This window comes from Lissotriton helveticus, chromosome 7 (assembly GCF_964261635.1).
Source record: "Lissotriton helveticus chromosome 7, aLisHel1.1, whole genome shotgun sequence".
Taxonomy (NCBI): Eukaryota; Metazoa; Chordata; class Amphibia; order Caudata; family Salamandridae; genus Lissotriton; species Lissotriton helveticus.
In genome coordinates this window covers 742,044,598-742,072,548 of record NC_136068.1, presented here as the reverse complement: position 1 = coordinate 742,072,548, position 27,951 = coordinate 742,044,598, and the positions used below count along the sequence as shown (strand labels likewise).

General features: G+C 40.7%; 1 protein-coding gene and 1 long non-coding RNA gene across 4 annotated transcripts in view; both read left to right on the top strand.

Moving 5' to 3' along the window:
* The window catches only part of LOC144769076 (E3 ubiquitin-protein ligase RNF14-like), a 506,892-nt gene that overhangs the window by 6,398 nt on the left and 472,543 nt on the right, over nt 1-27,951 (top strand). For all 3 annotated transcript variants that reach the window (XR_013598662.1, XM_078653077.1, XM_078653076.1), the window contains exons 2-3: nt 7,730-7,887; nt 27,378-27,523. Coding sequence is in view for 2 of the 3 variants with exons in the window: in XM_078653077.1 (XP_078509203.1) it covers nt 7,734-7,887; nt 27,378-27,523 (300 nt within the window). In the remaining variant the exon portion in view is untranslated. The remainder of the gene's footprint in view (nt 1-7,729; nt 7,888-27,377; nt 27,524-27,951) is intronic.
* On the top strand, nt 17,266-17,656 carry LOC144769079 (uncharacterized). Its single transcript, XR_013598663.1, has 3 exons — nt 17,266-17,300; nt 17,421-17,497; nt 17,584-17,656. It is a non-coding gene; the product is annotated as an uncharacterized LOC144769079 (long non-coding RNA).

Genomic DNA, 27,951 nt, shown 5'->3' with positions numbered 1-27,951 from the left:
GGTTTTGGAAGCCGTGAACTTGAGAGTGCGCAGTTTCCCCATATATGGTATGTGAGATAAATAATAATGTTCCTGTAGACTCCGAAGATATAAGTTGTGTGAAGAAGGCACCCCTCAAAATGGCAAAATAGCAGTGTTGTGGAAGGTAGAGCTCAACACAATGATGTCAGGACTGTGGTACGCAGATGAAAGAAAAACGCGTCACACAAAAGACATCAATAAAATAAAGGTGCACGCAAAACTGGAATTACACTGCATATGGTGAACATGAGAAGGGAAACCGTCTGCATCATGTGGAGGAACAGATAGACATTGTTGAGGGTAGCCAGAAACAAATGGTATCCTGTTCAGTGAATTTCATTGAAGAGCGGCGCCCAAATGATGAACTCAGCTGGAAAACAGCATTTAGCGTGAAGAAAGCGTGAGGAAACAGGGGCACCAAAGCTGAAAAAACGCCAACAGGAGGAATCAGCTAATAAGGAGCATCAACATTGCGTATATCATCTTTGCTGCATTAATTACGGTTCACCAGGAAAGCACCGCACCGTGGCGCAGGTTCTCCGCTGACAGAGACCGGAGACGCGGCAAAGTTGAAAGAAAATGGCGGCCGCTGGAAAGCGCGCCGCGTCAGTCACGGAGAAAATGCATTTAAACGGAGTAGAGGGACGCAGGCGGTGTCAGTCTGCTCACCTCATGCTCCGACGCAGGAAAATGAAGTCGGCGTCTAGAAAGGTGCAGTAAAAGATGAGAAAGCCGCTGGTATCGGCGTTCGATGTCCGGAGCTCCGCAGTCAAGCCGCCATCTTGTGCGGCGCTCAAGCCACGCCCCCAACAGCTGTATTGTTGAATGTTTTTAAATGTAACATTTTTCTGCAAGCATAAGGTGGCCACATTTAGGTGACAACATATTTTATTGTTTTTCTTTTTCTTTTTGTGGCATATGCTTGCAATAAAACAAAAAAAATAACCATTTCACCAGTTGGCCAAAGTGAGACCTACTGGCTTTGCCAATCCTCATTTAATTTGTTTTTTATTGATTTATACCTAATTTAATTTAAAGAAGCAACCCTGATCTCAACAACATAATGTTTTCCGATGGAAAGGGCCTGTCTATTTTTTATTGCTAGATTGTCCAAGAATTTTTCAGAGCATCTGTTTTAATCAGCTATTTTAACAGAAGCCATATGATATGTAGTAAAATAGTTCCAATTACATAAGATAATTATACTACTTTAGAGCAAAGGACATCTAAAGCTCTTGATTTAATTCAGGAAACCTTACTGATTAGTGGCAATCTCCTAATTAGCCAAAGGACTGAATTAGGTTATGCATCAGGTAAAGTCTGACACTTCCAGTGTTTAATATTTTTATTGAAAAGGAAATATTATTTTGCAAACAATGTTACCACATCTTCCAGCAAGTAAAGAAAACTTTAAATATAGCCCCAAGCTACCCATGGACCTCACCTGAGGTAGCCAGTGGTAGAGACTGCTCTGGCATTGTCTTTGAACTCAAGCTTTTGAATGTAGAGGTGGGGAAAGAAAGTAAACAGAACTCTCATGGCCCTGTAAACATTCAGTAGTTTTCACAATTTGCTCTTCTCCTAGTACCTCACCTGTAAATAGGGGGCAGCTCAGAGGTTAATGGTGGGACAGCAGTAGTGCTAAATGTTTATTTGCTGTTACAACTGGTGTGTATCAGCACTCATTTATGAGAACGGGGCTTATTTTTTCATGCTCCGATTTTGACCAAGAGTTGGAGAGAGAAAGGCAGACAAGAGATAAAGAATTAAGAAGGGAAATATGGAAAAGTGAGACAGGAAAATAACCATGAATAAGAAAGAACCTTCAAAAGTAAGACAAAGAGACAGGAAGTTTAGGGTGGCTGAAGAAAGGCAGGAATCAGAATCAAGTAAAAGCAGCCATGGTGTTTGGTGACCACACCATTTAACAGTATATGCAGTGGACTTTGAGAGAAAACTTTGGGCAACCCCCACTTTTGTTTTACAAATCAAACTTGATAACAGGTCAAACGTGATATCACTGGGGTATGAGTCACAAGATGTCCATTGTCACTTTTCCTACCTTTGGTATTTTGCTAAATCAAAGTCCATGCCACTCCCTTAATGGCAGACTGTTGTTCACATACCATTTGCTTATGACCTTTGTACTGGCTCTGTTAATCTTTTATAGCAGTGCCTCGCTCACTTGTGTGAAAATGTATGGACAAATGTGTGCTTTGCCCTTACACTCAACTTGCACACTTACTGGACGTCAGCTTGATGCCACTTCTTTTAAGGACTATATGCATTGCTACCTGTTAGACTTGCCATCCTTAGGTTGCTCTTCCCCCAAACCTTTTTGCCTGATTACCTCCACTTTTTGCTGATTCTTTTTCTTGGTCCTAGGACTCTGAGCACTTTACCACTGCTAACCAGTGTTAAAGCGCCTATTATTTTCCCCTAAACATGGTAAGACTGGTCTATACACAACTGGCATATTTCATTTAAATATAAGTCCCTTGTAAAGTGGTATACCATATAACTAGGGCCTGTAATACAATGCTACCAATGCGCCTCCAGCACTTATTGTGCCATCCATACAAGTAGACTTTTAAATCGGTCATAGGCCTGCCACTGCAGGGCCTGATGTGTGAAGTTTACTGCGACTTCGACTTGGCATTCAAAACCCTTTGCCAAGCCTGAAACTCCACTTTTATTACACATAAGTCACCCCTATGGTAGGCCATAAGTAGTCCATAGGGCAGGGTGCTGTGTAGGTAAAAGGTAGGACCTTTAAGTTTTGCATGTCCTGGTAGTGACAAACACCCAGATTCATTGTTCACTATAGTGAGGCCTACTCCCCTCATATGCTAACATTGGGAATTCCTTAATAGACTTTTAAGTTGTAATTCCTGATTAGAATGGGGTGGCTTTGTCATGTTTTAGGTCTTTGGAATGGTAATGATAAATCCTCTTTACTGGTAAAGTTGTATTGAACATTATTAATTTCGAAATGTCACTTTTAGAAAGTGGACATTGCTCTGCTCTTACTGCTCTGAGCCTGTAGCCTGTCTCCAATATACGCCTGGGGTATGTGACAGCCTCACGTTGTGCATTCCCTCTAGACAGCCACAAAAACAGGAAGGATAGGTGTGTCTAATGTCCATCTGCTTTCTGATGGTTGTGTTTCTAACGCATGCCATTACAACGACCACGTTGTTACGCCACATACCATTACAACGCAAATCATTACATCGACTTGCTGTGTGGGGGTCCTGGATTCTGGAATAGTGTAATTTCCTATTCCAACTCCAATCTGTGAAACGGAAGGGTGTTGGATTTAAAATCCAACACCTTCTGCCCATTCAGCAAGTCGTTGTAACGACTTTCTGTGTAATGTATGCGATGTAGTAACGCAGTCGTTATAATGTCAGCTTTATAATGGCATCCAGTGTTTTAACATCATTGTAAACTATATTTACCAGTTCCCAGAATTTATTTATTTTTTTACAGAGTTTTATATAGCGCAAACTTGACCTGAAAGTATCAGGTATCAAAGCGCTTTACATAGCACCAATAGCGCTACAGGAGGACACATTCATTTTTGTTAGGCACGGGGAGATTAAGTGATTTACCCAGAATCACAGTATGTTCAGCGTCATTGCTAAGACTCGAACCTGGTTCCCCAGATTCAAAGTCGGCCACCCTAGCCGTTAGGCCAACTCCTCTTCACCTTTATCTATGAAACGCAGTGCAAGGTCTACAGACAGAGCTTCTTATGGGACTGCGCATATTAACACCTGCCAGATGATTGGTTTGAGAAAATGGTGGCACGTGTCAACTGAAGGTGACCTCCCCACGCTGTCGTGAGAGAAATTGGTGATAGTTTTTAAGATACAGCACTTTCATGAAGATACTGATGGACTTACATGTCCAAGAAAAAGCTCGCAAGAAAAAACTGTCTAATTGCATGTTTTTGATGAATGCCATTAGGCAGCCATTATGTTTTGCTTGTGCCTATACTATAATCTGGTGCCTTCTCAGGACTTTATGGTCCCTAAAAACGAGGTGTAGTGTCTTCTATGGCACTTTTTTCAGCCAATGTATCTTGTGCCAAAAAAAACCAAGCTTGTTTCTCTAAGTTGCTCACACTGATGAGCTGCATCACTTATTTCCCATTACGTCTGAGACTGAACAAAAAAAGGAGCAACATCAAATCATCTCTGTTTTCTTTAAGCAGTAAAGTAGCAACAAACCCCCCAGTCCCAGCTGACCCATTCCCTCCTCCTCGAGAGTACCCAGCCGATCTGCTAGATAATTACCACACAATTCCCCCTAATACTGCTGACCCCTGTATTCTAGGGCATACGCCTTCCATTATCCACAAACATAATTTCCCTACTTTTCCCACTAATACGGTAACTACTTCTCTGTTTTGCTTACTTTACAAATGCAGATAAACATCAGATGATACTGCTGACGTGTTTATTTCCCTTAATCCTGATCTCCTCTGGCTTGGTTGTGAAACTCAAGGCTATGGTTTTATTTTCCACCTGAATCAGCAGTATTTCACATACATAGCGATCAAATCCATTGAACAATTAATAAAATATATCTCCACTCCTCGCCCTCACTCCAAGAACAATATATTTGTGGTTTATTTCCATCTGTAGTGTGAAAATCCAAATGATCCTTCTACCTCTATATTCTCTTTCATTTTATAAAATGAGCATATTCAATGTTACTTAAATCCCAAGCACATTAAAGGTTTGCCCCATCTCTCACTATTCCCTAACAAAATACCGTCAGTGGATGACCACATTCCAGTTGCCAAATTCCATGCTCCATGTCTTTCAAATCCTCAACCAATGGGTAGCCCTTAGGGAAGACCAACTGGTTGTGATGCAAAAAGCCTAAATCTTACCAATGTTGCCAAATGCACCTCTTCTATTCTCCCTCTCTTTTTATTGATCAAGAGGTGTACAACCTCACTGCTACTTGTAATGATATAATGTCTGAAACCATAACTTTGTTCGCCCCTTCAGAGAAAAAATACTGAAGAACAGAAAATCAGCACACTGTTATTTCAGAGAGCTCAATGAAGAAAATAATACAACACACAACATAAAGTGCCAACCCTGTTGACAGCCATTCTAGAAAAACGTGTTTTTGCATGGAAAATCTATAAGAAACTTACCTCAAATTTACATTTTCTGCCATGTAACACCAAATAGATTTTGCCTAAAACTGTCCTAAGAGCCTTTTTTCAAATTTCAAATCTTTATTTCGATCACATGATCATAAAAGATATACAAAATAACTGCATTAGATTAAAATCCAAATTAGAAGTAAGTCATCAGAATGAAAAGCATTAAGAATTAAGGGAAAAAAGGCAAAACGAAGAGACAATGGTGATGGGAGAGCCTTTTGAAATAGTAAGATCTGCTACCCTCCTGATCCCTCATCCACCTGAGTTGTTGAGGACCCACACCACAAACGTTGGCTGACTTTTTGACATAAAGATCTGTATTTCTAACTGCATGGTGACCTTATGAAAGACTCATTCATTGGCTCATGATTACTAATGATAGGAGAAGATTTCCTCTTGAGACAGTGTCACTCCCTTAGTGTAGGCTCCTCAGCACTGAAAACATAATTCTTGCAAGACTGGATTTCTTCTCATGTGACCCTCCTCGCTCGTTCCCTCCTGTCCAAAACTAGTTTGATGCTACCAACAGACTATAAGCCATCAGTGATAGCTCAAAATTCTTTAGTTTCATTCTTGTCACCTGTATCAATCTTCATAAAAACATTAACAGCATGGCCAGAAACACTCAGCACCAGCTAAGGAACATTTATGGAATAGTAAGTACCCTTCACCCCTGTTAGAACTCTAGTCCTCTACAGACTCAATTATGCTAACTCAATTTTGGCAGGAATTGCCCATATCCACCTTGCCTTCTCGAAGAAGCATTTCATGTAACAGCCTAATTAGTTTTGGGCAGCTTGACCATATCACTCGGAATTCACTTTTCTAGGATGGCTTCCGATTGACGGTACATTGATCTCTTTTCTTGCCAACTGTAGTTCACAAACTCCTCCCTTCCGCTCCTTTCTTCACTACCTGGCCAGGAGATCGAAAGGGATCTCACTCACTCCGTAGCACCGATAAACTGCTCCTGGAAACATCAGCCTTCAACAGAAAAAAAATAACCTCAGCCAATCATTCTCTGACTGTTCAACCGCAGTCCGGATCTCCACCCCTCTCTCCATCTGCAGCATTACATCTTGCCCCTCTTTCGAGAACCCCTGCTTCTCACTCAGTACTAGCTCTCCTACAGGGTTTTCTTGATACCTAGGGGTCCATTACCATGTCGGGTGGATTGCCACCGCCATGGTGACGGTGGCGATCCGCTCGACATAAATGCCCGCCCGCCACCCTTTCCCCCCCGCCAAATTACAATGACGGGGGGACCGCAGCGGAGGGAAACAACTCCCGCCACTTTTCCGCCCCGGTCGCCTTGCGGCCGGGGCGGAAAAGGGTTCATATGGTGGCGGTGTCTATCAGACACCACCAGCCATATTTGGATGGGCGTCTGCAGTTCACCGAGCGGTGCCTGCTGCTTTGATTATGAAAATGCTGAAATGCTTTTTTGGCATTGTGGCGGGCGGTGCAGAGAGCACCGCCCGCCACAATGCTAAAAATACAGGATGTGCCCGCCACTGTGGCGGGAACATCCTAATACTCCCCACAGGACCCCCGCCCTCATGGCAGGTGGTCCCGATTACCACGAGGATGCGGGCGGGCATAGTCCGCCCGCCATCCTAATGACCCCCCTAGTTTTGTCACATTCTAGGTCTCCCTGAATTGTCTCTTTCAATAGATGCATTTGAAGAATGCCTCCTGTGGCACGAAGCTCAAGGATTTGAACATCTGATACCTTTTGTGCATTTATTGTACCAAGACTAGCTGCATGGAAATGTTATGCCTCAAGGTGGAGGCACATGGTTTTGAAAAGTTTCTCTGAATTGTCTTCTTATTGATGTACCACAGCCTTCAATAGATGAGACATGCCTCGAGTGGGCCGGTTGGGATGCTTTGAGCGGCAGAATGCTCCTCGCTTAATACTGTCTACAGCAATCATGCACTGTTTATATGTAGCTGTGAGAGGACAGCATTTGCTCCCTTGTGGGATTGGAAAAATAAGGGAAAAGAACAAAACTGTTTTAACAAATTCTTTTAATTTTAACGATACTAATAAAGAGGAAGGTTATCACATGCATTAAATTATCCCTAAAAGCCAGAGGCAAATGTTCCTCTACCTCTTCATTCTCACCTCTGTGTTTTTTTAAATATATTCTGTGTTTTTGTGAAGGCTAAGTTGCTTTAGCAGAGCAAGATCTCTCGGTCAAGGGTTCCTGATCACATTAATCGATAGCAAAGACAGAGAACTAGATTTTCTTATATTTACATATTGAAACTAAAGAATGTCTCTGACTGGTGGATCACATATGTGCAGTGATTGGTCTGACTTCTTGAAAAATTAAACTGCTGTTTCGTGATCTAGGACAAGCCTAATGATGAGTAGGAAACAGGAGTTTCTGTGGAGAAAAGTTATCACTTGTCAAGTGTATAATTGTCAATACATTATCTAAAGTTGATATAGTGATTATATATACCAAATGTTGTGCATAATTTAATGATGTACACACCATTCATCACGTGCAGGATAATGGCGTCAGAAGACAAGGATGCCCAGGAAGATGAGATGCTGGCCCTGAGTCATATTTATGGAGATGATGAGTTCCAGGGATCACCGCATATCCAGAGCGGACAGATAAAAGTGTGCATAGAGTTGCCCAAGGACTTCAGAATATTTGTTAGTGGTGAGACAATTTTCTATTTTCATCACTGGACTAGTTATGCTGTAGGTGCTCAGGACAATACTAAAAGTTTTGGCGCTCTGCGTTATCTTATTTATACGTCGTAAATACTACACTCACATTGATCATATTCTTCCTTATGAGCAGAGCCAAAAAAACAAAAACAAAGCTAGCCTTGATCCATGTATACAACCCCTCTGATGGCTTGCTGGTGAAACTTTTGTGTACAGCCATCACTCCCAGAAGCAGCTCTTGCCCAGGTGAGGGGGTTTGTTGAGCATGAGGATCAGCTGGCCCCATAAACAGGGCAAATAGACTAACAGTGACTAATGATCAACCAGAAAAAAGGTAATGCTGTGCTGTACTTTGATACAGTGACACTGTATCGGTGCCTACATACAGTGAGGTGTATGCAGCCTTCATGTCTATGTAATTGATCCTTACGTCAAGATGCCATTTAGAAGCCAAGAGCTGTCAGTTGTTGTGAGGACACCTTGGTGCCAAGCAATCTTCACTGGTGGCAATATAAAATGTGGGACACCATTCCGAAACACGAGGACAGCCATTGCACAGCCGGGCGTCCTCATTGTGAGGCCATTAGTGCCCTTCATTAAAGTAAAAGGAGTGTCTTTAAGACAGAGGCAAGCAACAGATATGTGAATCTACATAAGTTTTTAACCCGTGTGAGGCAGTGACATAATACACTTCCAGATTACATATAGCTAACATTGTTACAATAGTAATTATTAGTTACATTTTCAAAATATATAAATCATAAAACTGCAATAATGGGGCACAAAATTGAGCCAGCCACATTCTGACATTTACATAGATTGGAATACATCTGAAACAGAAAGAGCTTTATGGTAGCTAAGATATATATACTGCCTATCAATTTAGTTCAATTCATCTTTATTAGTTCTTTAGAAAAAAACATAAATCCCTCCCATTGTCAGAGGATAAAGGATAAATAAATCACCAGCACCTCAGGCGTATATACAAAGCATGATATCCTTAACTGACCTTTTATTGGACTCTGAACACAATCTATTAGACTAATAGAAATTTTAAAATTTAGACTTAACCATAATTTTATCAGACTTAAGTAGACTTTAGTAAAAATTGTCAGACAAACCTAGTTCACAAAAAGATCAGAGACATATCTCAACCAAGGTATAGAAAGGCCCCCGTCTAATGTGAGACAATCTAGAATGACATTCCTATTTAGGCTGGCCTCAACATTAGTTCAAACATTAACCCTAGGTAAATGTGGAGCAGCTTAACTTTGACTGAAATAAATTGTAAGTTTAGGATAATAAATTAGGAGCTTGTAGGAGGGAGATGAAGAAGTCGCCTGCAAATACAATTTTCCTCTAACTGTAGAGGGAAAAGATTGTGATAACCCCGGACCCCTCAACCATACAAAGCCGCAGGAACACACTGCACATTATATATTTTTAGGTTCGTTGAGAGGGTGCCCTTACCTATAGTCTGAGTGAGATATTGTGATATAAAAGAGCATCAGTCGACTTGTTGCTCAGTTTCAGACACGCAAGGGAGACTTGCGGCTGCTAGGAACCTGACAAATCAAAAATGACTCCAGGGTAAGAAAAACTACTCACACTATGCACAAATGGACTACTAATTTGTAAAGAGGGGACCCCCTTTCTTACCTGGACAACATGCCATAATATGGAACTTCCATTTTTCAAAGAGTCTGCAACACACCCGGTTTCTTCTCATTAATTTAAACACTTCATATTTTTCACTTTCAGCGTGCATACACTCCTGGTGCACTCCGCTCCCTTTTTTGCACGATTAAGACAATGTCAGAAAGGGGATTGTGACTCGTAGCTTACGAGTCACTAAAGGAGTTGCACAGCTTTAATAATATGGAACTTCCCATAATAAGTGATTAAATCAACCCTACTCATAAAAGACACAAATGACTCGACTAGATAGCACAAAGCTTTGTGGTCTGGGTCAAGAGAACTGCATTATATGCATACAGTAACGCAGGAACAAACAGATTAGCTATTCTCGGAACATCAGTAGTAACGTTGGCCAGATGACCAGACAAGTCAACGCCGTCTCGTCATGTTTCAACACCCTGCGTACGCTTAGAAAGATCTTCCTGTGGATCCCCACCGAAACCAGGAAGACGGTCACCCAGGCACTCGTCACCAGCCGTCTGGACTACGGGAACACCCTCTACGCCAGAACCACAGCCAAACTTCAGAAAAGGCTCCAACGAATCCAGAATGCCTCCGTACGACTCATCCTGGACATCCCCCGACACAGCCACATCTCCGGACACCTGAGAGACCTGCACTGGCTTCCCGTCAGTAAGAGGATCATGTTCAGACTCCTCACCCACGCGCACAAGGCTCTCCACGACCTGGGCCCCAGGTACCTCAACAACCGCCTGACCTTCTACACTCCCACCCGCCAGCTACGCTCCACCAGCCTCGCCCTCGCCGCCGTCCCACGCATCCGCAGAGCCACCACCGGAGGAAGATCCTTCTCCTACCTGGCAGCCAAGACTTGGAACTCCCTCCCCACCCACCTCCGACTGACCCAGGACCACCTTTCCTTCAGGAAGCAACTCAAGACCTGGCTCTTCGAGCAGTAGCAGACCCCCCCTCCCCAAGCGCCTTGAGACCCCTCCGGGTGAGTAGCGCGCTATACAAATGCTATGATTGATTGATTGATTGATTGAGATATGCACTCCAATTGTTTATCTAACGAATAAACAGAAAGGAGCCAAAATGCAGCCTTGCCACACCCCTTTGGTAAGGGGGAAGGTATCTGACATTTCACCTGCAGAACCATATTTCACTTTGGGTGTTAAGTTCTAATGTAGAGTAAACAGAAAGTTCACCAATGCAAGCTCAAACCCAAGTTCAATGGCATCAGCCATAACCTGGTTCTGTTGACACAATTAAATGCTCTGGATAGGTCCATAAAGTGAAGTACAGTTGGCAATGCATAGCAATGGTACAGTTGCCCACAATCGGGTGGAAATTCAGGCACCGCTCCACCATACCCAGCCCCAAACAGAAACCATATTGGTGGGAACACAGAAGGTTATTTTGATTTGCCCAGCTTCTCAAACGATTGAAAATCACCCTTCCTACAATCTTAACAGTGCTACCTAAAAGAGAGGTTGAGCGATAACATTTGGGTGATTTCCGATCCCTTTTAAAAAAATAGAAACTATAATGGAAACCACCAAAGAGCATTGGATCTTATTACACTAGGAGTTATTAAAACATTGGTGATCATGAGGCCCCATAGATCAATGTTACAATTAATACGGTCCTTGGGTACCCCATCCGGCTGTTGTGCTTTGCCACGGAGACTTTGCCTTAAAGCTTTTGTCACTTCCTGTAAACTAACAAAAAAGGGAGGGGAGAGTTGCGCAATTTTTCCCAAAGGAGATTGATTCCCCAAGCTCTTATCTTCTGTGATATAAAATATGCTGCTAAAATGCTTAACTCATTTGTAACCAGAAACACTGCAAGGCAAAAAGGGATTTACCCGAGCCTCTCTTTGCCTGATCCGGTTCACCATATCCCAAAACATTTTGATGCTGTTCCTTGTAGCTGCGGATTCCAAAGGGTGCAATCCATTTCATACAAGACCTCCTTCTTTTTTTTTTCTTTCCTCATTCGCCACTGAACAAACAAGCCATCCTTACCAGAGCCCGATGTTAGAAGAGACCTAGGCTGTTGACTTGGGACCCAGGGAAGCGCTCTGCCTACAGGTACCATGACAGGCTCGTATGTCACTCACCCCCGAGTAAAGTGGGGAGCGGTCACTCTTCCAGTTGGCCCAGGTGAACCTGGCGACTATTATTGATGGCCTATCGGAGGAACTGGAAATGCCCAACATAGTCAGAAGAGTACCAAGGAGCCATAATAATAGGATCCACAAATTATTTTAGAGGTGATTAAATTATTGATTAACTCCATGGTTAAATTAAATAAGATTATAATAAGATAAGGGAACGCCTAACGGTCACACCTGACTAAGCCACAGACCACTTTAGCAAAAAGTCCCAGAATGCTGTCTTTTTCCTGCCCAGAGTTCTAGACAAATCCATCTTGGATGTCTCAAACAATGAGGACAGCCAGTCAGAATGCAAGGGGGGTGTGGGATCTACCCATCTTTTACATATGTGCCTCCTAGCTAACAGTATAGCATAAAATAGGAAAGATCTGGCAGAACCTGTAATTTCATTAGATAAACCAAAAATTATCAAGGTCAAATTTATTTGTATTGGGAGGCCTAAAATATCCGCCATGGAATTTCCTACACCTTCCCAAAAATCTGCTATAGCTGGGCAGTCCTTAAAGATATGTACATCTGAGGCACTCACCAAACCGCATTTTCTACAGCTGACTGGAGGCCCCCTAGACATTTTAGTCAGCCTCAACAGAGATAAGTAGGCCCTATGTACAGTGAACAGGTGGTTCCTCTTAAACCAGGCTGGTTTTACAATGGCAAACAAAGTCTTAAACGGAGTCGGCCACAAATTTTCCCACTGTTTATTTGGTAAGGGATCCACCCACAATTCTTCAGCCAATTTAAATTCTCCATCAACAGCCTCCTTATTGGTCCAGTACCAGAAGGAAACCTCCTTCCTCCCAGCCGGTTTTGCTACTAACTGATGTTCCACGATGTTGCCTCTACCTATGGGGGTTTTCAGGGTTTGGGCCCAGCTCTGCAGCTAAATGTATTTAAACCTAGAAAGACCCACTTCAACCCTTTCACAAAGTGATGCCCATGAAATAAGCGTGCCCTGGTGAGCCAAGTCCCCTCACACCTTCAAACCAGCAGCTCTAGGAGGTAATGCCAGCCTATCCCTCAAGCACTCTGGTGCGCCTGGAGAGTCCCAGAGAGGGGCAAACTAGATAAGTAATTCATAAGACTGGCCCACGTTCTAGCCATTGCCTGGAGAACTTTAAGCTTGACCTTTTTGAAGAATTTCGGTTCTCCAAATTTAAATAGAAAGCCCTGCTCTGATAGGCTAGCACCCTTTAGCATTGCAGAGAATATGGCCCCCACCCCTGTGCTCGCTGAAGTTTTTAACAGCATCCTGGAATGAAATAGCTGGAAAGCCCATGCATTATTTTGCAAGTCCGGTAAGGCATGTCCACCCATCTCCCTCCTACACCTCAACTTATTTCAGGCAATTCTAGTGGACCTATATGCCCAGACAAAAGAGTTGATGGCCTGCTGGAGCTTGTCAATAGCCAGTTTGTCAAAATGCAGGGGGATAGAATTGAAAAGGAAGGTTATCTTAGGGAGCACTACCATCTTAACCAAATTGATCCTCCCAAGAATGGTTGAAGGGAGATGGGCTGAGGATTTCATCAGTTTCTGGCACTCCCTTGAGACACCCTCGAGATTAACCCCTGCAATCTTGTCAATGTCCTGAACTATTCTGACCCCCAGATACCGCATACTACGCTTGGTCTGATGCTGGCACCCCAGGAGATTCCAGGTCATAACCTCAGTTTTTTCAGCATTGACCTCATAACCAGATACCTGCCCGAAGTCCTGTGCCAACCTGATCACAGCAGGGAAGGTCGGAGCAAGGTCCGCCAAGAGAATGAAAATATCATCTGCGTACAGGGCCACCTTCCTCTCCCAAGCCCCATGCTTAAATGGCAAAATACTTGGCTCCTCTCGCAGCTGCTGAGCAAAAGGCCCGATGTACAGGTCGAAGAGAAGAGGAGAAAGAGGGCAGCCCTGCCTGATCCCCCTGGTGATCTTAAAAGGTCTGGTCATGATGCCATTAATCAGAAGTCTGGCTGACTAATCTTGATAGATCAACTGTATCGCTCAACAGAACTTCCTGGCCAAATTAAATGTATCCATGACTGCCGACCGGTAAACCCAATTGACCCTGTTGAAAGCCTTAGTGGCATTGAGTGTCATGGCAACGAGAGGAAGTGAATGAATGGAGGCGATTTCTATTGCACCAATGAAAGGTCGGATAAGTTCCTACCTTTAACAAACCCCTTCTGATGAGAATGAAGCATGTCGCCAGCCACAGAGCCCAGCCTGGCCACCAGGATCCTTGCAAATATTTTATAATCTGCGTTCAACAGCGAGATGGGGCTATAAGACCCACAACTTGCTGGATTCTTACCAGTTTTCAAAATCAGGATAATTGTGGCTTCACCCCAAGAACCCGGAAGAGTAACGCCATCAGATAAGATGTCATTAAATAGTAGTGTCAGAGCCGGAACTATTGCCTCGTCCAGAGATTTAAAGAGATCTATTGGCAACCCATCGGGCCCTGCAGCTTTCCCTCTTTTGCCGGCAAGAATAGCCTTTTTCACCTCTTCCTGTGAGAAATCCTGCTCTAGATCTTCCTGCTGCATAGAGCTCAGGGGATGAGCGTGGCCCCACCCAACCGCTCCATAGACTCCATCTTATCCACAACGCAGTCTTCTTGGTACAGATCCTGGAAGAAATCAAAGAAAGCGCCTCCTATCTCTCAATCCGAGGACAGACCAATTATCCCATCAGCGCCATCAATTTGTTTAATCTGGTTATGCTTCCTGTCGGACTTAGCCTTCCATGCCAAAAGCTTACCTGCCCCTTCCCCGTACTCGAAATGGGCAAGCTTGCTTGCCTCCCATCTACTCATGACCCTAGTTTGGAGAATGGTGTCCAACTACTCCCTTAACTTACTAAGTTTGGCCAGATTCCTTGCTGACCCTCCGAACCGACCCCATTATTCAGGTCCAACTCTACTGCCTTCATATCCGCCTCTTTAAGTGCCACCTCCCCTCTGTATTGTCTATTCCTATAACTCACCCTACTCGTGATGTGGCCCCTTAGAAAAGCCTTTAGGGAGTCCCAAAACACCACAGTCGTGGCCGAGCCTAGATTGATCTGCAGAAACCAGTCAGTGTTAGGGGCTAAGTAGGTCATCTCATCCGGCTCAAGAAGTAAAGTTCGATCGAAAGTCCATACTCTGGGATACTGAGCCTGCACCAGATCCAAGTCCATCGATACCCCTGAATGATCAGACAGTTGAGGAGTCAGGTATCCGATGTCCTTGACCTTGCCCCTCAGACATTGGCTGACCAGAATATAGTAAATTCTCGACTTATGGCCATATTTACCATTGCAGTATGACAGTCCTAACTGATGGCCCGATCTTTCTCTCCAGATATTGCAGAGGCCGGTTTGTGCCATCATAGACTGCAGGTACATCCGGGACCTAGAAGGAACCCTAGCTCTGCTACTTGCCGACTTGTCCAGTTTAGGATTCAGGACAATATTGAGGTCCCCAGCCATAATAACCGGGTCTGGGTAGTCTAGGAGATGCAAACAAATGTTTTAAGAATTACCCACCTACCACATGGGTCAGCCAGAAAGTTTTAGACACAGGCATTAGCTTGTTTTTTAAACAGTATAGCGGCGCCCCTTATATTGACAGTCTGATTTGAGCAGATGAAAAAGTCCACCCATTTTTGATTTTTGAGTATCTCGGTGACCTCTTCCTTAAGGAGATGAGCTTCCTGGAGATTGATGACCTGCGCGGGATAGTCTTTTAGGTATTGCAAAATGTTTGCCCTTCTGGACTTCTGGACTTCATGTGCAAGCCATTAACATTCCAGGACAGGAACTGGATTATTTTCATTGGGGTTTAAGCCCAAGATCCCTGGCAAGGTTAAAACACAGAAGGATCCAGCACCAGACCAATAGTGACCTAGCCGCGGCCGATTAAATGGACTTTAAGGTGAACGAGGATATGTTTTGTTTTATGCCCCTGTGCTCCCCCCCCAAACTCCCCCCCTCTTCCCAACCATCCCCTCCCAGGAGACCCCCCCCATTTACATGGACAGACGTAGTCCATATGCGCCTCCCAGAGCAACTCACCCCGTCCCTTTGTGTGTAAATTTGAAAAAGAGAAAAGAAGTTTTAGCCAGACTAAGAAAAAGAAACACAAAAATAAGTGACTATATAGTTATCTCAATCGAATGTCTGACAAAATATCGAGATTCACAATATCGACGTACAAAAATATCGGAGCAAAAATATCGAAATCAAAAATATCGGGTTCCTATACTTAACTAGATATATACACAAATATCGATTTTTTAATATCGATATACAAAAACATCGTTTACTTTTATATCGACTACATTAACATCGGAAAACAAAAATATCGCTATCTACAAAAAATAATGACATTAACTATAATATCGACATCAAAAATATCGTGCACTTCAATATCGGATTATCAGCTATATCGACTTTTTATATGCATCTGTTTGCATAATTAATTAACGTTTTATATGTGTTCACATCTAAATAAACACACAATACTTAAATTAATACTATAGACACACTATTAATTTGTCAAAAATATCCTATTGGTATAATTATATCACCTACACATATAAAAACATTCTATACTACTTTGTATAATTTTATAATTTGTTTTTGTTTTTCACTTCTATTACAAAGTAATCACAACTGAAATTCAAATATACTAACTAACCAATCACAAACCTAATTTTTTAAATAAACCAATAGCAAAGTAATTACTACTGACACTCCCCTATATAAACAATTAAAATCTAAGCACAAACTACTTTCCAAAAGTCACTGAAGGAGATTCATCTCTATCCGAATTGCTGCACAACAACTAGAAGAACCAGACTATCAACCTACTATCAAATCTTCTAAGTAAGTAAATAAAATAGAAAGTGCATTATTTGCTAATACTACTTACTTACCTGCTAAATACCCAGTGCCCCTTTGCTATTCATACTACTTAACATGCTAAATAATTATATGAAACTATTTTTTTTAGATACAACGAGTACTGAATATTCTACTCAAAATAACTGTGAACAAACCCTAGGAATACAGATTCTAATAACTATGTAAGTAATTTCACATTGATTCATTATGTGCACATAAATCTAAACACACAGAAATAATGACTTTTGCCCCACATATTTCTTTTTTTCTGTAGATTCTACTACTGAAAACTGCACTACTAATGAACTAAGGACATCAGTACTATTTCTCCAATACATTTTACTACGTAAGTATTATGCAACTGAAATAAATGTGGAAAAACAATACTAACATTTAGAACTGTTCTAATTATGTTCTATTATATATTGTTTATTTACAGAGCAAACACAACGAATAGATATACAGACATAGTACAGAACTCCACATTCTGAATAATACAGATAATAATCACAAAGTAAGTATATTAAAGAACATAATTACCAGATAATCTATTAAAAAACATACCAACATGGTGATTATTCTAATACATATGTTCCTTTTTTATTTAAGATAACACTACAAACTACTCTCCAGAAGCTGAAGAAACAACTATACTGGCAAAGACCAACCTAAAAAAATATGTAAGTATCTTCACAATGTGAATCATGAAGATACACTTTTGTAGTAGAAATGAGCTCTAACATTGCAAATGTACCAAAACATTAATTAATAATATACTACTTTCATGTTTTTCATAACAGCTACAACAACATCACAAACAATTATCCCCAACTAAAGAAGCAAGCAGCTCCTAATTTTGCTGTAAATTCAAAAACACGTAAGTATAAACATTCCTACTTATCACTAACATAGATTATTTATCACATTTAATTTGACATTAACTATTATATATACATTTTATAGATATACAAAGTACAAAATGACCGAAGGAGCCGAATTTGTGACCAGCCAGAAAGGAAAACTATTACTATGCTACATGGGTTACTCTTATACACAAGAAAAGCAATATGGCATGCAAGTTAATTGGAAATGTTGTAAATATTATTCTAACAAGTGCTATGGCAGAGCAACAACTAAAGAAGCTACAGTACTGTATACTAGGGAACACAATCATCCACCTAATGTTACTGAAATAGAAGTTAGAACAGCTTTGGAAAATATAAAAGAAGCTAGTACAGGTTCCCAAAAGCAAACAAATGTCATTTTAAAAGAAGCCATTCCTAAAATCCCAAAAACTGCCACAACTCAAATGCCAAATATCCTCTCCTTAAAAAGAACTATAGCACGAACTAAAAAAGCTACTACTTCTACAACACCATCTCCCAGAACATATCAGGATATAAATTTAACTGCTAACCAAATAATAACTTTAAATAAACAACCATTTATAGTTTACGACAACGAAAACAATGACAAAAGGCTTATAATTTTTGGTACCAGTATGAATTTTGTTAAACTGCAGCAAAGCCAATATTGGATGATGGATGGAACATTTAACATCTGTCCCAAACCATTTTTCCAATTATACACAATACATGGCCTCTACCACAACTGCAACACACCTTTTCTATATGCACTATTACCAAACAAAAATAATTCCACATATATGGAGTTAATAAATATAATTAAACAAAAAACTAATGATTTTTCTCCTGAAAGTATCATTCTTGATTTTGAGCAAGCAATGCTCTCAACTATCATAAAAATCCACCCCATACCTGCATTCAAGGCTGCTATTATCATTTAAACCAGTGTTTATGGAGACACCTTCAAAAAACTACCCTAAGTGTCGAATATGCTACAAACTCATCTTTTGCTTTCCAAATTAAAAAACTCATTGCACTTGCTTATGTACCTGAAACAGACGTAGCTGAACACTACAACATTCTTATAGACAGCCCCTTCTACAAACAAAATGAAGCTAAATTAAGTCCATTTCTGGACTACTTTGAAGACACCTGGGTAGGCAGACTCCACAGATCTGGCCACAGACGAAATCCCAAATTCCTCATACCCTGGTGGAACGTTTACAGAAGTACCCTTAACGGAGATTCAAAAACTAACAATGCAGTGGAAGGTTGGCACAATGCATTTGTACAATCAACTGGCAGAACCAAACCTACTCTAGAACATTTCATTAAATGCCTACAGAAAGAACAGAGCTACCAGGAATTTAGAATGGACCAATCTGTAACTGAACTTGTCCCTAAAACATCAAAGCAAAATAAACAAATGCACAAGTACCTGGAAGAACAAGTTAAACTTTACCCTAGTACAAAAGGCATAGAATACCTAAATATCATTGCCAAAACACTACTCTAATTAATTCCCAAAATGTTATAAAACACTAAAAGTATCACCTAAGTATGGAAAAATATGTAACGTGAGCTTCTAAAGTATTTAATGTATGCAATATATAGAGATATTATTATAATATATGCACACATTAAAACTAAATAACAAGTAAAAAACTATTCCATAATAAAAATAACATTACCCACCCACACAAAATAAGAAAGCAAGGACTTACCAATCATGTTGTCAATCCAATAACCTCCTTGTCCACCAAAGTAATCCAGGTAGTGCCAAATTAACCCAAAAAAAAATGTAAAAATACAACTGTTCCAAAATTAAGACATCCACGTTATCCAGAGCCATCGAATAAGCATAAAAAACCCGAAAAAATTGAAAAATAGAAAGAATCGCTCCAGCAAAACCGAAAAATGTAAAGAAGTGTTTGTAAAGCAGTGTTGAATTAAACAAACAAACTCTTCCTTTAAAAAAAACGGAACTTCCGATGTAGCGTACACCTATGACAAAAACATAGAAAACAGACATTCCCACCCACATTAATTAGCTAGTAATTAGGTACAAACATATTAAAATAGATTATTTCACTTGTAGATATACCGTAAAAGACTAAAATTCACTCTATATATAATGAGTTAACTAACTAACACTACGTGTATATACCATAAGTAATTATCTGTTTTCGAAATCTAAAACATACCTCCCTCACATTCAACAACACAAAATATAAGGTCACTAATCTCAAAACATCATTAAAATACACATAAAACATATAAAATAAACCTTACCTGAAGCGACGTGAAGTGTCTCCCAACCGCGATCAGCCCTTCTTCCAAATAACCCAAAACGACCTAACCCGGTTACAAAATAAAGCACCCAAATGCAATAAAATCGTCCCAAGTATAAAATATGATATATATACTTCACTAAATATGCAAAAATGAACATTAAGTTTCTATTATTGTAAAGAAATATTTACTTTAATCCTACAATGATTTGATTAACAAATATGTAAATGAATGTAATAAATAAATATTATGAAAAGAATAATATTTATATTAACAATGTCTAGAAATATAACTACATTGTCAAAAATTATAATAATAGAAAAATGTGTTAAAAATATGTGACTTACATAATAAATATTTTATGTATTGAAATAAAGTGTAAACATACTTTTGTTATTTCTACATTTCTTTATGAAATTACAATATGTAAAAGAGATAATAAATAATATTCATTTTTGTACAAAAAGTATGAAAATAATAATGCTTCTGTATAGTTGCTTATCATTGTGTTTATAAAATATGTTTATAAAACCAAATGTAATAAAAAGAATTTTGTAATGAAATAACATTTTATTTGTGAAACATAAATAAAAATAATGTTTCTACAATCATGTTGAACTATTTGTATCATTATCTTACTATAATGTAACAATCTTATCAGAAATTTTGCACTGTATATTAAATGTGAGTATATGTTGGTCTCTAATAATTTAATTATTACTATACCAAATCCAGCGTACATTAAATTAAAACTGACCCTGAACCCAAAAAATACCCCTTTACCCAAAAACCCAAAACTGACCCTGAACCCTAAAAATACCCCTTTACCCAAAAACTGAAAACTGACCCTGAACCCTAAAAATACCCCTTTACCCAAAAACCCCAAACTGACCCTGAACCCTAAAAATACCCCTTTACCCAAAAACTGAAAACTGACCCTGAACCCAAAAAATACCCCTTTACCCAAAAACCCAAAACTGACCCTGAACCCTAAAAATACCCCTTTACCCAAAAACTGAAAACTGACCCTGAACCCTAAAAATACCCCTTTACCCAAAAACCCAAAACTGACCCTGAACCCTAAAAATACCCCTTTACCCAAAAACCCAAAACTGACCCTGAACCCTAAAAATACCCCTTTACCCAAAAACTGAAAACTGACCCTGAACCCAAAAAATACCCCTTTACCCAAAAACCCAAAACTGACCCTGAACCCTAAAAATACCCCTTAACCCAAAAACTGAAAACTGACCCTGAACCCAAAAAATACCCCTAAACCCAAAAACCGAAAACGGACCCTGACCCCTAAAAATACCCCTTTACCCAAAAACTAAAAACTGACCCAGAACCCAAAAAATACCCCTTTACCCAAAAACTGAAAACTGACCCTGAACCCTAAAAATACCCCTTTACCCAAAAACTGAAAACTGACCCTGAACCCAAGAAATACCCCTTTACCCAAAAACTGAAAACTGACCCTGAACCCTAAAAATACCCCTTTACCCAAAAACTGAAAACTGACCCTGAACCCAAGAAATACCCCTTTACCCAAAAACTGAAAACTGACCCTGAACCCAAGAAATACCCCTTTACCCAAAAACTGAAAACTGACCCTGAACCCAAAAACTACACCTTTACCCAAAAACTGTAAACTAACCCTGAACCCAAGAAATACCCCTTTACCCAAAAACTGAAAACTGACCATGAACCCTAAAAATACCCCTTTAACCAAGAACTGAAAACTGACCCTGAACTCTAACAATACTCCTTTACCCAAAAATAATTATTATGATGTAATTACAAAATAATTATTAATTAACAATAACAATAAAGTAAATATATTAGCACATTAGCTGTAAAGAAATAAATTTAATTATTAATATTATTTTTTCCAAATTAATTTACAATGAGTAAAAAATATATATTAAACTAAATGAAGCTAATTAATATAATTAACTAATTTATATTAATTAATTACCAATTAATTATTATTTAAAAATATGAAAAAAATTATATTAATTAATTAACTAATTATTAATAATTAATTAACACATATTTATTATTTAAAAATATATACAAAATTATATTAATTAATTAACTAGTTAATATTAATTAATTACCAATTAATTATTATTATGTAATTACCAATTATTTATTATTTAAAAATATGTCCAAAATTATATTAATTAATTTACTAATTAATAATAATTAATTACCAATTATTAATTTTGTACTATTATGTACGATATTATATTAATTAATTAACTAATTAATATTCATTAATTACCAATTAATTATTATATAAAATAATGTACTAAATTATATTAATTAATTAACTAATTAATATTAATTATTTACCAATTAATTATTAATAAAAAGTTTTTTACAAATATATATTAATTTATTATTTATTTTTAAATTACTTCCCACCCTTATTCCCTATAAACCCAATAACCCGCTCCTAAAACTATAGATGTTTTTAAAAAATATTTTTATATTAAATATATTGTAATTTTTTAATATAGACCTTTTTATCAAATTTTTATTTACAATTATTATATTTTTTCCTACACTATTTATTTTTTCCATTACTACACGATATTTTGTATTGTCGATATTTTGTCATACGATATTATTTTTTTCGATATTTCTACTTACTTACCTATTACGATATTTTTGTATCCGATATATTTGCTTCCCAATATTTTTTACCTTCGATATTTTAACTTCGATATTTTGTCTTTCCGATATTTTATTTTCGATATTTTGTCTGTGTACCATCTCAATCATGTCATATCATATCTGAGCAGAGAGAGAGGGGAGAATTTAGAGATCCACTAACGTGGACTGCCCTGAGCAGCACATAAGTCCAAACCGGTGCCAAAGCCCCCGGGTATGGATACACCCGTTAAGTATCCCCTTTTCCCATGGTTTCGAGCAGCTCGTCCGCCTCCTGCACTGATCTAACATTATACATTTTGTTCTTGAGCATAATTTTCAGAGTTGCTGGAAATTTAAACTGAGCCACGGCATCAAGTTTTTTAAAGTCTCCAGCTTCCTGCCCAATTCCCATTGTCTAACAAGGGTAACTCTGGCGAGGTCAGAGCGGATTTCAAAAGTCCCTAGCCTTCAATGATTTCACCTTTAAGGCCATATTGAGGATCTTCTCATTTAGGGAGTATGCATGAAAGTTCATGAGGATTTTCCTGGGCTTTATTCTGTTGGGATTGCTGCAGAAAGGGTCCCTATGGATTCTCTGGATGTCTCTATTCAGAACCTCCTCTGATTCTCCAAGCTGCAAAGATTCTTTCAGCAGTGCGACCATGTAAGACTTGAGGTCAGCCCCTTCACTCCCCTCCGGTACATTCAGAATACGTAAATTGCTTCTTCGAGAGTTGTTCTCCAACATCTCCAACCTATCACGAAGGGCCACCTTCTCCCTCTTGAGGGTCTGGATATCGGCTTATGCATTCCCAAGATGATCTTATCACTCTCCGACCGTAGTCTCCAAAGTCTTGGTTCTTGTATTTAGGAGATCCACCTTTCTCTCCAACGACTCACGGAAGTTCCTAATCTCTCCCTGATTGGCTGCAGATAGCGAAAACCCCTTTTAATGTCCTCGGATAGAGTGTAGAAAAGAACCTCCAGAGAAGCCACTGAGGGCCCCCTTGCTTCATAATCCTTGGAGCCTTTATCTACCCCGCTGTCATACACAGCTTCTGCCCCTTGAGAGGCCCTTTGAGGTGCCATGGCCATCTGCCCATCGGAGTCTTCGGTTTATCTGGAACCCCCATTATACAACTCTCGCTAAGGAAAGTTGGAGTTGAGGCCGGAGGCAGGGAGCCTCCAGCGGCCTCCATACAATCCGGGGATGGTTTTAAAGCCAGTTGCCCTGCTGACCCCCTTCTGAGGGCCTCCCCCTGCTTCACAAAGTCCAGTACCGCCGTTTGTACTTTGAAGTATTTTTTTTTAACATATTTTTATTAGAGGGTTGCAATATATTACATCGCTGGGCATAGAATCTCATCCAACTGCGTCATAATGATACAAGTCACATACAACATAACAGTAATTACAATATTCTAGGTCAAGAGTTACAGCAATGTCACTTAGCACATGTACATCTGAAATGTACACAGTATCTTTCCTACTTTCATTTTATCTTTAAGAATACATATTCCTTCTTGTCCCTATCCATTGTGGCACAGCTCTGATAGATTACAAATTGTGATAATGGACCATACCCGGTCTATACTGCAACACCATGTGACAGAGCGTAATTGTACTTTGAAGTATGACATCAATGAAGCGTTGATCCTAACTTTAGAGTCAAGGGAATTACTTTTGGCCCTTCCTGCCTTAATGCTCCTGCCTTTGACCTCATACCACTAAAATGCAGAGCTGCTGGCAACTGCATCAACGCTGAGGGGACCCCCGATTCCCTGACTCATGCCACTGCTCCCCCTGCCAGTCTCCTCGAAGGACTGTTTGGTATCCCCCCCCCCCACCGATTTTGCTTTAGCTGGCCCCAGGGTCGGCCCCCACGCTTTTTGCCTTTTTTACTTCCCTTAGCAAAAGGAGCGATAGCAGGTCTCACCTGGAGTAATGGACTAGCCCGTACCTCCTGGGCCCCCTGTACCTGCTTCTGCTGCTGAAACCGTGCAGATGGCTCTAAAGCCACGCAGGTTGGAACCAGCTCCTCCTGAATCTCCTCGCTGAGCGCGTCCCTCCATGGAGCGCCAAGGGGTCGACAGGTGCTGACACTGCTGCTGCTGAAACACGGAGGAGCCCGCGAGCCGCTGCTCTGTGGCCCCTCCTGAGCTCCAGAATGGCCTCCAACCACCGAGTCGGACGGGGAGAATCCACAGCCATTGTAGCTCCAATGCACATCCCCAGCCAAAGCAACCAAGCCCCCAAGGGAGGGAGCAAGCCTGCCACTGCAATCAGGCGGACTTCAGGAAGGTAAGCTGGGTCTCTTTAGAGACACAAAAACATCACGGAATGGGGCGCGGGTGCTCTGGGCGCAAGCAGCAGCTCAGCTAGCAGCCGCCATGTTCTCCCCACAAGACCTCCTTCTGATAGTTCAACATACTTTTATAGTGCTTCTTAGCTGCCCATATCTCTTGAAGATCTTTTGGGGCAGTAGATGTCGCCTTTCTCAACTTGCTGTTAGCCGCAGAGCAATGCTTGTCAAACCCTTGAAAATGCCAGCTTGGCTTCAGTAAATGCTTCCTAATATTTGAACATAGATGTTCATAATGGGCTAACAGAAGATCACCACTCCCTTCTGCCAGGCAGCAAAATGTTGTCTGAAGATTCCCTAGAAGCAAACCAAGAGTGGTTGTGGGTTGGTTTAATACCCAAACTAGTCTGAGGCCATCATTATAATGCTGGCTGATCGCTATAGAGACAACTGGAGTTTTAGCTTTGAGTGCCGGGAAATGCCCTACAACGATTAGTGCATTATGACCCCCCCTACTCTGTCTCTTTAATTAACCCCGGTGAGAACCACAATGAAAAAGGCATAGTTGCAAATATATAATCAATAACTAAAGCTTGTCCCCACCCTCTGAGAGAGGCCAGAGAGGGTCCATCACTATTAAACATACAAACTATATCAACGAGGTCAAATGCAGCAAGGTAAGAGCCTAACTTATTCCCTCTAAAGTCAGGCAGGCCATAATAAACAATTTGGTCAACAATCTCTTGCTCCTCATGATTAGCTGATAGTTTAGCGTTAAAATCCCCACAGAGTAGGTAATTCGGTTGAGAACAAATCCCCACCCCAATTGGCTTTAAAAGGTTTAAAACAGAAAACAAGTATGTAAAATAACTGCATACAGAATTTGTAAAGTTATTATAATAAAAATTGACCAAATAGAAATAAAAAAGAACTTTAATGTGCACCACTTGAAAGACAGGACTCGAGTGTCTAAGACCAAAACCTCTACAATAAGATTTAAATGGACCCAAATAGAGAGACCGCCCTTAGCTGTGCCCCGAACAGAAGGTGTTGCAGGACAAGCAATGTCCTCCCCAGCAAAGAGAGTGGGCCCAAAAAATATACAGGCTCGGAGCAAGGACCCTTCGACAGGACATCATTCCTCTCAGAATTATCAACCAGAGGAGATTCTCCCTGCGAAGGGGAAGAACCTTTTGAACACATATTCTCTGGACTGTAGCCCTTCGCCAAAACACTGTTACCTTCAGTTATGTCAGTGGGGGAAGGTGCTGAGAGGGAATCAGGAGGTCAATCAACATTAGATAAAACTTCTAAACGATTTGCTACTGCTACACCGAATTGATCCACGTTGAGAGAATGAACAATATGAGCAGGACCAAGGGGGCGGCGGTTCCATGGAGGTCCGACCACCATAGTTGTAATACGGCGGTCAGACCAATTGTGTGGCGGTCCCTGGGGACTGGCACCGCACCTCCAACACGGGTTTGGAGGTCCCATGGGTCTCTGAACTCTAATCATGCCCTAAGCAATTAGATTGTGCACTATGTTAGCTACTAAAATAATTGAAAAAGATGAATGAATCTGCATTCAGCCCAAACGTGGACTCCTATTTCACATAGGTAAACTGGAGGAAATGTATTTATCTGCATATTTTTGAAACATAAAACAGTTCAAAATCTTACTTTCTTGTGTTGCCATGGTCCAAGTACTATTTGTCCCCATTGCATGTTACACAACTAAATGTTGTGTTGGCTTTCCACTATATTTCTCTGCATGAATTCATGCTGTACATCACATACTTGGCAGTGTCTCTGGGTATTCTTATTGTTCATTTTCATGTTTACCAGCCTAGCCATTTGAGTATGTTTCTGATTTTGTGTGAGGTAACACTACATTGGAGTTGTGAAGATGTTCACTATGCAGGGCCGGTTCTAGGATTTTTGGTGCCCCGGCAGTAAAGGGGAATGTGCGCGGCCCTTCCAATTTTCAAAGTGACACCATTGGGTCTCCGGAAGCTGCTTTGTGCAGACTCCTCCTGGGCCGCAGCTCATCCTCTCAGCCACCTACAAGCACATCTTTTACAGCTCCTATCGGGCTGAAGGCGTGAGAATTGCTTGGGGGTGAGAGTTAAAACTGTGTGGATGCTAAAGTGCCGACAATGGGCTTCCCGCAGTGTCTCTGAATGGGCAACAACTGGGACAAGAGGAAGTGTCCCCCTCCCCTAGGCCTACCCATACCATCCCTGAGAGAACCAGGTAGGGGCCCCCCTCCCATGAGCCCAATAGCAAAGAGACACCTTTCTTTCAATTGGATCAGCAGGGGTACATGAGGATCTGTGGTGTGTTGCAATTGTGCGAGGCCCCATGCTGGAAGGCTGAGTGGGAGGCCCTGGGCAGTTGCCCACACTGACCATGCCTATAGCCAGCCCTGTCACTATGGTATAGTGATACATATTGGAAATGCTTGATTAGAAATTTGGAAACATTTTCAATGTTTGCTGTACTTAAATATTATATTGACTAGTATTGTCTAGTTATTAGTGATAGATTGTGGCATAATATTTTTAGTAACAAGTAATCAATGTTACTCTGGAGCCTAAAAACATGACTGAATTTTCCAAACTTTTCTCCCCACAGGAAATGGTGCTAAAAATCCTCTTACAGGCGACTTTGAAGTTTGCTTTTTGCCTCCAGTTGTTCTGACCTTTAAACTCCCAGCACATTACCCATCAGCCTCTGCTCCAGTGTTTCGGCTCAGTTGCAAATGGCTCACACCAGTCCAGGTTTGACTGAAAACATGTTTAATTTAAAATAATTTTCGAAACAATCAAACATAATGTCAAACACTAGAAATGTTGATTGCTTGCTGCTTTTCTATGGGGGCTACTGAACAGGGGCTTCAAGGTATACCCCTGCCTCCTGCAAGCCGGCACTTACTGCCCCTAGCCTCTCCCACCAACTGATAATTATATAACGTAGCAATGCTCATGACAAGACGACTTTGTTGTCTTCATGGACACTGGCAGTGTGCAGGCCAGCCTTCCCGACGTCTCTTGACTTGAGGAGATAGAAGAAGGAGGTCATTGAGGATGCTGAGCCTGAAGCACGGTCCATTCATTTAAAAACACAGCCTGATGTAGGGGGATGTCTGGATTGCGCATGTGTGAGGGGCATAATTCAAGTAGGATACTCAAAAATGCTCACAAGGCAT